General features: G+C 39.9%; 1 protein-coding gene across 2 annotated transcripts in view; it reads right to left on the bottom strand.

Moving 5' to 3' along the window:
* ZBTB16 (zinc finger and BTB domain containing 16) overlaps positions 1-13158 on the bottom strand; it is a 124562-nt gene extending 111404 nt beyond the window's left edge. Inside the window, exons 1-2 of one of the 2 annotated variants that reach the window (XM_077249959.1) lie at positions 12976-13158; positions 5865-7162 (exon numbers count right to left, since the gene is read on the bottom strand). In XM_077249959.1, the coding sequence (XP_077106074.1) occupies positions 5865-7093 (1229 nt within the window). In that variant the 5' untranslated portion in view covers positions 7094-7162; positions 12976-13158. Of the gene's footprint in view, positions 1-5864; positions 7163-11287; positions 11398-12975 lie in introns of those variants that run through there. The other variant, XM_077249960.1, reaches the window with a different exon arrangement.
* Between the last annotated feature and the right edge of the window lie 467 nt (positions 13159-13625).

Below are 13625 nucleotides of genomic sequence, written 5' to 3'. Positions count from 1 at the left end.
AAAGAACATGCACTTTAAAAAAAAAAACACTTTTTCTACTTTCATCACTAGGTTCGCAAAGCGGCATTGCAAATGCGGGGGCTGGAAAAAGGATGTGAAGTCATCATATGCATCCTCTTTAGCTTGAGCTATATGGTTTGGTTTTAAAGGGACTCTCACCTGAATTTGGAGGGAACAATTTTCAGCCATAGGGGTGGGGTTTTTGGGTGTTTGATTCACCCTTTCCTTACCCGCTGGCTGCATGCTGGCTGCAATATTGGATTGAAGTTCATTCTCTGTCCTCCGTAGTACATGCCTGCACAAGGCAATCTTGCCTTACGCAGGCGTGTACTATGGAGGACAGAGAATGAACTTCAATCCAATATTGCAGCCAGCGGGTAAGGAAAGGGTGAATCAAACACCCGAAAACCCCGCCCCTATGGCTGAAAATTGTTCCCTCCAAATTCAGGTGACAGAGTCCCTTTAAATGACATTTGTAAAAGGTGGTTGGTGGCATGGATGACCATGAAAAGACACGTGTAACACTGAGGTCTCCTAGGATTGTATCCAACAACTTTGAAACTGTTTAATGCAAGCACAGTTTTAGAAATGTCAAAACAACCTCAACATATGGCTGTGGACAAACAAATTGCAACCTTTTTCCCCCCATTGATGTCTCATACGCTATCTGTAATGTTTTTTCAGTGTTTTATAACTTTCTCTCCCCGGCCCTAGTACCAAACTGTGACAGCTTCCCACTACCCAGATTCACCACACAATGGCTGCTGCATTCCCACTCTCAGCTTTTATACAGACCACGATAGTCCCTCCTATGACAGTACTGATTACCGGTTAGGCATAATAGGTACAAGCCTATAGTCTCCACAACAGATGAAAAATAATATTGAAAGAAACTTACAATCCGCATGACAAACAGCTGACATTGGAGGCAGGCTTGAGAAACGGAACACCGATGTGAAAATTATAGCAAGTGGGAGTGTAATGATGTTTTGGTCATCGTCGGGTATATTCGAGAACTCATGAATAGTAAAGAAGGGGCATCTATACCATTGGGAACGGAAACTGTGCAACGGGCAAGAATGGGAAGTAGGAGTGACGTAGAGGTCAGTGGTTAAGAGTTTTCAACGACTCCAGGATCATAGTAGAACATTCAGGAGTAGAAGCTTCCGGAACAAAGGCGAGTGTATATAGCCCAAAACCCGATGTCCACTTTGGTTAACTTAAATTTTATTAAATACAACAAAAAATAAAAATTGTATTTCAATTATTGTCATTAAATTTAAAAACATAGATCAGGAAATAATGACCCAGAGGGACACCAAGATTTCAACTGCCTAGGGGCCTCCACAGTGTTTAATCCGGCACTGGTAGTCCGCTCCTGAGGTCATATCATCCTTCTCTGGCTGATGCAATCTTCTGCTTTATATGAAACTCAGCATTTAAAAAAAAAAAAATTTCTGGTAATTTGCACAAAATTTAATTACAATTTGTTCAAATTCACCAAAGTTTAGAAAATTCGACACATTTATTCTCTCATCTCTACCAGCTTCTCAACTAAACCCTCAATATTACTGTTACTCCACTGTGACATGATGAAACTTTCCAATACCAGTTAATGGTCCCCAAGACAAGTGTCAGCTTCTGTTCCTACAAGACCGCAATGAATGAATAAATGCTACCCTAGAGTTCGGGGGTCTTCAGCGATGGACAATGTAGTCTAGTCCATGGAAGAAAAAAAAACAAAAAACAACCAAATCTTAATTCTCTAAATATACGAGCATAAACCTTCATCAGAGATATTCGGGGCTTAGGTATTATTTTGAAATGTAGGGTCACAATTTTCCAGCAGGGGATGGATGATTAATATATAGATCATCTAATTGAACTTTCAGGCTATGTTCCCACATTGAGCTTTTGATGTTGCAAATTTTCTGCACCCATGTTACTTGCATTTTTTCGAAAAATACACAGTGCTTAAACAAAAAAACAACCACACCAGAAACCTCATCATGGGAATATGGCCTTAAGTTCCAAACAACTTATGGTTTCCTCACAAGGTGCAGTCCATGGCTGTCTTCTTCTAAATAAGATTATCTAATGGAATTTCAGGTTGACTCCAGTAAAGTGAATGGGGCGGATTTGTAATACCACATACAACCTGTAGAAGTAATGTAGGCACTGTTTTTGAAAGGCGGCAGCCATGTTATTCTAGTCATCAAAAAAACATCTAAAGAGGTTATCTGGGGACATCTGCCTCTGAACCAAGCGATGTCAATGGTTTTATGGCTTTCACATTTTTAGAGCACATCTCCGATCCTAATGAACAGGACAACACACAATACCTCCGGAGCCTCATCCGGGGCAAATGGTTTATCTTCATAAGAAAGGAGCGGCTCTAGGCAATCCCTTTAAGAAGTGACACCATAACAAACCCTATACTATGACATCACAACAATTTCCCTACAGTCTCTTATCGGCCAAATAGAAACCTAAAAAGTTTGAGTTGCTATTAATTACTTTTAGAAACTTTTTTTTTTTCTTCTTTTTTTTAATTAAATACTTTATTCCCAATTATGGCAAAACTTGAGTCTCCCACATTAATGTAAAAAATAAATATTTAATACATAAAACAAGCGCAGACATAGGATTTTAAGTAAAAGCACCCACTTCTAACCTGTGCCGAGTTACACTTTATGCACAAGACTTTAGCTGAATATTGATGATGATCGAATGTGCTGGTATAAGGTGTTATCGGAGCATTTTAACTGAGTGTCTTCGGTGTGCTCGAATAATATGACAGGCGCAACAAATGCAGGGATTACCGGTTTGTTAGAATCCCTGCATGTGTTCCGGCTGTCGAACAGCCGCGAGATATGCAGCCGCGGGGACCCGAACAGATCTTTCGAGGATGCCGAAGTCACTCTGTTAGCACCTGAGCATGCTCAGATAATACCCGATCCCAGCACATTCGCTCATCACCATTGATTATCTATTTTGTAAAAAAAAAAAAATAATATATATATATATCTATCTATCTTACAATCCACTGCCTCATCATCCTTTCTTGTACTCATAAATTAAAGCAGGTCTCGTTTCTAATATAAAAGTAATGCGATGCACGTCAGGCGTAAACAGGCAAGCGATGATTACAGTCAATTCAGGTGGTATGCATCACCATGTCAAAATTAAAGTACAAACACACCCACAAATGTTCAACCGCCGTACTGTACCTTTAATAGCTGGGTACTGAAAAGAACAAAATGTTACACACAAGTGCACCACACCTCACACGTGCGGCCAGCCAGCTCTTCTATCCCACACCTAGCATCATCTCATTATGCGGAGCTCCGCGATGATTAACCTTTGTGAATGGCCAATAGGATACAGTGTTTAACTAGTACACTGTGTCCTCTCTTTTTACAGTTCCCTGTTCCCGGTGATTAAGATCTGGAAGTTTGTGCAAATTATCTCCGATGTGACAATCTGTACTGTACAGAGGAGGATTGGGAGACAGGTTGAGTCTTTATATGGAGAACAACTAAAATAATGACGCTCCCTCTAGGCTTGTTGAGGTTGTGTAATGGGCACAGATTAGAAGTGGTCTGGTGTATACGCAAATAAACGTCATTTGGTCTCGAAAATGAGACATTATTGAAAATTGCAGGACAAGTTGTAAGGAGATGATGCAGGATGCAAAAAGACGCCCCCAGTCCTGGATAAATCAAGTGGTATCTACATCGTATCTAACTCCAGCAACAAAAAGAAAAACTAACCAGGACAGACCCTCAGCAAATCACCCCAAGACACAACTACGAAAGGAAGCACGAATGCAACAGGCAAATGTTCAAAGTAACAATGTGGGGAACATGGTAGACATTCGCGAAGCTTGTGACCCCAATTCATCATTCTGGTTGTTCCAATTTTCTAGAGAATTTGCGCTTTTTAAGTTGGTTTATTAGTTGCCCCTTGTCCACTTTAAGTCTGAACATTATTTCCCCCCCTCAAAAACTTTGCTCATCGAGAGATTTACACACAAAATTCCAGAAATGCGACTTTTAACCCCCCATTTTTTTTTTTCTTCTTTTTACAGCCATGGAACTTTTTAAAGGACTTGCTACTTTTGGTGCCAAAAAGAAGTGATGAATCAGATCTCATGTGTCTTAATGCATTTTTTTTCCATCAGTGCCACACTTCACCATGGGCTCTGTGTGGTATTGCAACCAAAAGAGCAATGGTGGCTAGGTTTGTTTTTTTTTGTTCCAATCTTGGACAATCTGTTTAAGGAGTAGCCAGGGCTAGAAAAAAGTCTGCAGTCAGGCGACAGTGTGAGATGCGACCAGTCATAATTCACCTTTAATCCCCAGGCAGGTGGGTGGTCATGTGACCCCATGGTTGCGATTTGCATACTAGCAGTCATATACCAACTAGACTTGTAGGTCTTCTCTTAAATCAGAGAAGTCAGACTAGTCTAAGTCTGCATATGAACTCAAGTATACAAAATAGCATCACTGTGGTCACGCGACCACCCACAATGCACAGGGAATCATGAAAGTGTCCACAGCACACACTGTCGCAGTTCAGGAAACTCAAGTCACAGTGACTGCAGACTTCATTTGAGACAAACTCTAACATACTTGTTATTTATGTACAGGCAACATTGGGAGAGCCCTTTGATTACTTTTAAGGCATCAAGAAGTGAGGGAACACACATGCCCTAATGGCAAACAAAGGATGTCAAACTTCCAGTGTACAGACACTACAGTAATGGCGCATTTAAAACAGGACTAAAGTGGCTAGGCATTGCTCATTATTTCCACTGCTCGCTTAATTTTTTTTTAAACAACCATAAGGTTTCAGAGATAAAGACTTTATGTTGTGCTAATTTTTATCAAGAGAGCAGTGCTCATAGGGCAATGAAGCAAAGCAGATTTAAGACACGCCCCAGAGGATCCTCTGATCCAGAAATGCTTGGTAAAGACTGTAAAAATGAGCACTCAAATGAAAAAAGTCCATAAAATTAGAACAGCGTAGCAGAAAACAAAGGCAGAATATTCAGAAGCAGCGGGAATAAAATAGCAAAAAAAAAAACAAACATTTTTGTCCGGATTTTAGTGTAAACAGGGGATGTGCTGCTGACTGGACACTGCATGGGGCAGAACAAATACATTAGCCATCACTCAAGCTTAGTTTTTACGCTACGTACAGATATGTTCGTTCTTTTTTTCAGACCAAAGGGAATGGGTCATTGTAAAATTAATTATTACCATTCCAAAACACCCGATGTTCCATCATCAGCCTGCCTGGAAGTAATAACATTCTATCCATACATCCACTAGACTGCTGAAGAGCAAGGTGGCTGATGGGCAGGACATCAACACTACTGCTGGGATGGAGTCCGAACCATCAGCCACCTGACTCTGCAGCACGTCAGTGGTCTTAATGATCACTAGTGAGGCTATCTGAGCTGGGAATGTAGAGGGGTTGGTGGAATACCATCTTAACTATTCTCAAAACATGACATATGCCATGTTGTATGGTGGATGGGATGTCAAAGGGAGCCTTTCAGCTCCAAATGACTATTCGAACCAAGCACTGTGCACCTTCCCACCTACTATATTACTGAACATCTCCAGTATGCTCTTCTTTAACTGACAGCTCTAGCTTTATAGGAGCCAAAAAAGAGCAAAAATACATGGAAAACAAGAAGGTGGAAAGCTGCACTGAACTGCTTGTCCACCCCAAGAGGTGCATGGATCACCTGTGCTTGGCTTGAACATTTCTTTTTTTTGCTGATTATTTCTTTTCAATACGTAAAAAAAAAAAAAAAAAAAAATTAAATTTAGAAATGAATTTTAGAACTATACCTGTGATGTTCAATCGAGTCATTGTCTGGAAGATTTGCTCCACACACGCTGCATCGCTCACTCATGCTTCTACCTTCGTTCTTCATCCCAGCGGCAATTTCACCAAGCTTGTTAAACAACTCTCTCTGAATGAAACCTTGGGGAAGAAGTCCACCATAAGCACTAAAGTCCATTGATACTGCAAGTGCTGGTTGCATGTGAAGAGCAGAAGCCATAGATGTTGGCACACTAATCATAGATTCACCCTTATGGTTTGGTAGAACAGAGTAGACACTTAGATGCTTCTCTGCATGGGAAATTGCATGTTCTTGAGCAAGGCTAAAAGCTTGACCCAATTCCAAAGACTGATCTGGAGCATTTTCGTCATGGGGAAAGGTAAGATCTCGAGCACTTGTGATGACACTACTGCGGGTCGGGGTTCCAGGACTCTCCTTGGCTTTTTCATCAGATTTGTCTCCACCTGATGCACTAGATTCTGCTGTTGGGCTATCACGGTTAGTGCTTTCATCAACTTGCATAACTTCTGTCTTCACTTCTGAAAGACCTTGAAGTCTGCTGGTGGAGTGCAAGTCTAGTGCATTTTGTTGCAATGCTCCTTGGAGCAATGACTGGCCAATGCTCATTAAACTATCTACTGCAGTCTTAGTTGGGCTCATACCAGAAAGTCCATATGACGTTGACACTGATGGACTTTGGTCCACCAAGTTCTGATTGCCCATGCTGGCATAGCCACTTTCTTCACTGGAATGCTTTGCGTTCAACATGTTTTTAATAAATCTTGATTTTCTGTCTTCTTCATCGTCCACGGCTCTGTCACTTGTACACAAGTCTCCATCATTCTCTTCTGAAGCTTGGATAGTTTCTAATATCTTCAGACACTGCTCTTCTAAATACTCAATTTCTAGAATTTCTGCTGCATACAGAAGGTCATCCAGATCTTCCACCTTGGCTTGAAGAGTGGCAGTGTAAGCATACTCCAAAATCTGTTGAAAGGTCTTTGGCGACAAAAAGTCCAAGGTGTAATGCTGGCTGCTACGGTGGAAGAGTATTTCAAACATCTTACTAGTACAAGCCAATACTGTCCTATGGGCATGAAACTCTTGAGTGTCCACCATGATCACCACATCACAGAGCGTCCCCGCCAACCGCATCTGGTTGGCTTTTAGGAGAAGCCCTGAGGGGTGATTGGGGTTTTGCAACTGTATCATACCCATATTAGTCAAATCCATAATTCTCCTGGGGTCTAGTCATTAGTCTCGCTGTTTGATATGGTCGGCCAATCACTGAAACCAATGGACCTACGGATAAAATAAAAACAAGAATTTAGTCAATATGAGGAGCAGAGAAGTCATGCCCTTAAAATAGAGACAGATCGCATGTTTAAGCATTATTTTCATACAATAAGAAGTTTATCCAATACTGCCCCCGGCGCTCATCATAGGCATGTTCAACACAAGACGTATCACCTGTTATTACGGAAATTACACCATTTTCAGCAACACCGTGGAAACTTACTTTGCAGCTTTCATTTTTTAGGTTTATTGATTATGCCATTTTATTTGTACACGGAATGATTTCATTAGTTGGGTTCTCTTTGGCAAATCGTAGTGGAACCACAGCCGCACAGGTTAGGAGACAACTGGCAGATCAATCCCAAAAGCCACTCGGATGGAGCTACGGCAGCGTATACACACCACTGCTGCATTCAATGGAAACATTGCTCTATGTAAACAGGGTTCTTCAAGGACCCATACTTGGGATCAGTGAGGAGCCCAACGTTGGGGGTCCCAACGATCAACACATTACGCATCCCATAGTAGGTGATAACTTTGAACCTTGATCCTTAACTAGGTATTTTTGCAGAATTTGGTGCATCAATATATGTACTTCATTAAGGCTTCACATACAACGTAGTTATATGCATGGTCCTCCCAGACTGACCTTCTTGCAGGTACTTGTCCATCTCATCTTTTAAATGCAATATATGCATACGTATACAACAACTGATTGTCTATACTATTTACCTTGTGTTCTGTGCCATTTTACGTCGGAGTTGTGGTTTGACATTTGGTCACACAACTATATGTGACAACGTGTTGCCCAATGTTTGTAGGAGTTACACCATAAGTGGGAGTCAGTAGAAGGTACAACTCAAGGCCGGTACTAAATAATATACCATAATATAGAACTATTTTGTAATCTGTTCCAAATAACAAAACAAGAAATTATTAAAAAAAAAACAAAAAAAAAAAACACTGGATTCTTTTCTTTAGAGAATTCCAACGTCAGAACTTTTTTTTTTTTTCTGCACTGCGTAGACCAAAAGTTTGCTTAGCCAAGAATGACCTTATAGTCTGTGTCACATGAAGGGACTTGAAGATAATAGTAGAGACATAAAATCTGTTGAAGGACAGGGGTCAGGAGTTCTACTAGATGCAAAGATTCAGAGGAAGAAAAAGGTTAGTAAGTGGAGTTCCACAGGGATTTCTGCTTGGAGCAAAGATGTGTAATGTCTTCATTAGCGGGAGAGCAAGTGATTGAGAGGGAACACTCCCCAACAATGGCAAAGATCTTGACATTCCAAAAGGAGGAAACTAAACTAAGATTAATAACAATATATATATATATATATATATATATATATATATATATATATATATATATATATATATACACACACACACACACAATTCTACAGGGTCCTGGACAATAATGGAATAAGGGTATTTGGACTATAATGGATTTATTAGGACTGAGACCCGCAACCAATGATGGAATCATACCAATCACAGACAGCTAGGAGATGGATCAGCGATATATGATCTACAGAGGAAGAAGCATAAGAGTTTAAGTCTCCGTTATCTCCATCTGAAGCCTTTACTTACAGATTGGAGAAGAAAATTATGCTGAACATGGCACAATTCTTTTTATATTAATGCAATGGAAACTTCTATAGAACATGATATACCCCATAATTTGTCATTTAGGTTATATTCATTTATAATAAAAGCCGCAATTCTTAGACTAATATGATAATTGGGCTACGGCAAGAAGTTCATTACAATTTCATCTGATAAAACACCATCACTGGGGGTGTAATGAACTTTGGTCCTTGGCGCACTGGTTTTGCATTGACTGCAGGTCAACAGAAGGAATCATTGTAGAAATGTGAAATAGTACAAGTCTCTTATAAAAGGTGCAATTTGCTGTATTACATCTCTGTATAAAGTGATCACGAGTAGACACGGTGTTCTTCCATCATTTGGTATCATGTAGTATATTTGGTCTCAATCAGACCAGACAAGGCAAAACGAGATACTACTGCGGCCATGATGCTTAAAGCCTTTTAGACCATCTAGAATAGGTTACTACCAAAAGGTGTAATGGAGTACAAGGCTCTGAATAAAGAAAACTTTATTTTTAGGATATTGCATTTTCTCAAGGTGTTGGTTGAAACCTTGATCAACTTACAAAGAATGAAAAAATAAATATGATTTTTGTTTTTACTTGGTAGGAGGACATTAAACAAAATTAAATTATTGCCATATTAAACTAATGTCAGTGGCCAAAACTCAATTTTAAAGCAAAACAGCAACTGGGTACCATCAATGGGAAGCTGTAGAGTTATTGCAAAGGAAATGTAAAGATTTGCCCAAAATGCAGAAATGTCAAATCCAAAATCAGGGCATCTTTGGATTCTCATCCTACAACGCCGAGCAACTTTCACCGACTCTTACAGCCAATATAAAGATGCAAAGAAACATAATGGCAAGTCAGGTATTTACTTATTTCTGTTCAACTCTCACACAAGCCAGCAACAGCCATAAACACAGGTTTGCGTTACTGTGTAACAAAAGAACATGCAGTCTGGAGGGATGCTTTATTGGACTTGTCAGACTCGGAATAATGGTGACAATTGAGGTTTGTGTAACAAAAAGTACAAAGCGGAAGGCTTTAACATTAAATCTATTGTTACACCGCACTTTGGGAATGGGGGGGGGGGGTTAATAATATCCTATATAATTACAGTGAGGAGTTCCAAAAGTTATAGGACAAGCAGAAATAAAATGGAGCACTATGCTTGGTAGGAAGCTCAAGAGTTAAACTTATAAATTTCATTTTAATTTCTGCAAGAATGCCATTCAAACCTTAATACAATCTAGGAGCTTGGCAACATAGAATATCCTAAAAATTAGCAATATGTCATAATATGTTAGCAGTTGAAGGGATAAATGACCTTTTTAAAAAATAATATATATATATATATATATATATATATATATATATATATATATATATATATATATATATATATATATATATATATTTATATATATATTTTACACAGTCTTTAGACCGGTGTTAAATTGTCTATTTCTGTTTGCTATATCACAACATAGCAGTTAATGCCAAACATTTGGTTAGCGCAATTACTGGAGTGCTTATATTTGCAATATGTGGGAAAAAAAGGGACTGTGCCTTTAATTGGCAATGTTTTTCCATCAAATACTCCCAAATGTAATATAGTGCCCCCTCATGGTCACAGAAGTGCCAATATAGCCAGTTGCCATTTCCTTTAAATAACCACAAACACCCCACAAAAGTGCCTGGATGATGGTGTTGGGATCATTATATTAACCTATGCAGTGCAATAATGCATATTCTTCTTGTAGTGATGTCTAGTCTTACATAGGACTGCATTTGTACAGTATGTAAACACAATGCACAGGCAATGTTACCCCCACAGCTCTATTCTTCTTTGGATAGATGAAGCCCCCAAAACATCTCTAAACCCAAAACTTTCTTTTCAAATCTGCAATTATTCACATTGCTATTGCTTAGCCTGATTAAAAGGAACATCCGCCTTCAGATCCTACAGAATATTCATCCAAGTCACCTGTTCTATAAAAGGATATTAAAATATTACTATTATATGGACTCCAATAACTTGAGAGAGCCTGAGAGAAGAAACCATTGATCTTTTCCTATCTCCAGAGGTCAAAGTACCTGGTTTATACTAACACCATAAGGACAGAACATATTGTGTCTCAAGTTAGCCAACATTCCTACAGGTCCAAGTCAAACACTATCACATCTATCCAAAATCCACAATGAAAAGACAGTTTGTAAAGCACCTAGTATAAAACGAGCAGAAAAATGCATTGAGAATGGCAAGAAAATACAAATAAGTCTAGATAAAAAGAGGTTAAGAAAACAGATCCCCACCTCAAAATAGCGGCTGGTCCTATTGTGTGGTCAAAGGCAAGAATGTTTTTGTCTGTAGCTAAGTACAAGGCAGTTCTACAGTGTGGAGGGTCAGAAGGATGGAAACCAGAGCCCCAAATAAAAACAAAACCCTTTTTTTGTGAAGTCACCCAGAATATAAAAAGCAAATATTACCTCTGGCACTGCCTTTAACATACCTTGACATGGCTTTAAAAGTAAACACCTGCATTGCTTATCAATCAGGGTATAAGAGAATACAGGGTAATTGATTACTGATTGTAGGAGGAAGCTGTCTACAATCCCAGCTCTAAGGAGGAAAAAAAAAAAAAGTGTTACACCTAATTTATGATGTGTTAAAATATGGGCTACAGTTCAGTCCCATCCATAAAAGAAATCTATTTCTGCGCTACTTTATGGATGTGTAAGCATTCTTAGGAACAAACTGTTAAGTCTTTGTTAAAAAAAGATACAGTCACACAGCAAGAAATAAAAAAAAAAAAAGAAAAAACAAAACACAAGACAATGGCAATAGGAAGTTATACCAGTGATCAATGGGGGAAAGCCAACTATCAGCTCCAATGAGACCCCTATTGAAAAGGGATAGCTTCTCTCAAACTATATTCCATGTAGTCACTGGATTGCGGTCTCTATCTTTGTAGCTGGGGGTTGTATCCATTGACAGAGCTCCTTTTGATGACTTGGAAGGGTTAATTAGTCAACTATTAAAGCCCTTTATCAGTGGTGTATTGCCCAGCTTCAGTTTCTTTTAAACCTTAGGCAAAACTAGTCTAAAATAAATATTATACATGTTGAATGTGCAAGAAAATTATATTATATATATATATATATATATATATATTGACATTAAGATGAGATGAGGTGGAAGAATTAACCTTTTCAGGACTGTATAGAGGGTTGGGAGGAAAGGGGGACATACTATTGACCCTTTATGAAAATTTAGACATTGGTAATAATGGGCAAAACCAGGTAAAACATGAGTGGAGACAGCAGAGGCTGCTTAAAATTCACTCCCAGCAGAGGCTTCTAATGTGTTTTCGGTTCTGTCTAGCTACCACATGAAATGAATATCTGAATATTAAGTCCTGGTCAGCCTGGGCTAATACAGACAGCATACAAAAGAGCGAAGGAGACGGATTCCCAAAACTGTTAGAACATAGGATGTTTGTGTAGAAGGAGGAGGATGATGATGATGGTAATACACACAGACAATGGGAATAGTGGAGGTGCTACATACATAGAGGGAAAGTGGAGGCAGAAGAAGAAATGACCATTACAGAATGAATCAAGAACAGACTCAAAAATTCAACAGATGAGACAGGGAGGAATCGACTGCACATCAATCACAAGGAGAAGAAGACTAGTTGCCTCCTTTTAAAAACCAAAAGCAGGAGAATTTGCCTTCTTCTTCTTCCCCCAGTCTTGCATTTAGCAGACATAAACAAGTCATAATTATGCATGCCACATTTCACTGTCCCCTGCCTCACACCACCAGGCTGCAGAAGGCATCCACTGTCTGAACACAGCACAGCCCTTTAAATCTATATACATATAGATTATAGAAATATACACCCCACCAAAAAAAAAAAAAAAGCATCGGGGATACCCTAAGCCTTTGAGAATAATCAATGCTGATATTATCTTTTTATTTACAAATAAAAAAGGGAAAAAAAAATTCCCCGACAATAGAAGCAAGTTGTAAAGTGGCTACAATGTATCCTGACAGCAGCAACAACTTGTATAAACAAACAAAGCAACAATGTAACAAGCAACTTGTGGAAGGAGCGGAGCGGGAGGATGAGGAGGATCGTGGGCAGCTGCTCCGCACTCGGGATGAAGTTGGAGCAGGTCACTCGGGCGCACTCACCTGTGCTGCAGGCTCGCGGTGTGTGCCCCTCTCTGCAGGCAGGCAGGCATGTGTGTGTGTGAGTGGATGGATGGATGGACAGTGCAGGATGTGCGGGGATGATGCCGCTCTGTGCACAGGCGCTGTTAAAGCCGCAGCCGCCGCCGGCTCCAGCAGTTCACACTGCCCGCTCTCATGCTCACTAGCTCCTCTCTGCTTTAAGGTTAGCAAATCAACAGCAGTGACGTCACGCCGGGCGCCTGGAACACATGCCTCCCCCCTCCCTCACACAGAATGGATCGGCCCCGCCGCCATGTTTACTGCTGGCAAAGAGGGAGAGAGATGCTGCTGACTGAGAGCGGCTGTCACTCCGGATGGGAGCAGGACGGCGATGGTTAGTAGCGGAGCGCACTGCCCTGACTGCAGCAGGGGGGCAGGGAGAGGGGCTTTATTAAAAGAAAATGTGTGTGTGTATATAGATATAGCATTGTTAGTTTGTGACTCAGGGTGATGTGGGACCACAAGTCACAAAGTAACACAGAAAAAATGAATACATGCATATACTCATCTGTTTATGTATTATTTTGTGATTTGCAGAGATGCAGCAGCTCAGGTGATGAGGTACTACTAGTCACAAAATAACTGCAAAAAATAAATAAAATTTGTGTGTG

The sequence above is a fragment of the Ranitomeya variabilis genome, chromosome 4, assembly GCF_051348905.1.
Source record: "Ranitomeya variabilis isolate aRanVar5 chromosome 4, aRanVar5.hap1, whole genome shotgun sequence".
Taxonomy (NCBI): domain Eukaryota; kingdom Metazoa; phylum Chordata; class Amphibia; order Anura; family Dendrobatidae; genus Ranitomeya; species Ranitomeya variabilis.
Note: the sequence above shows the minus strand (reverse complement) of the source record. Positions and strands in the feature narration are given on the sequence as shown.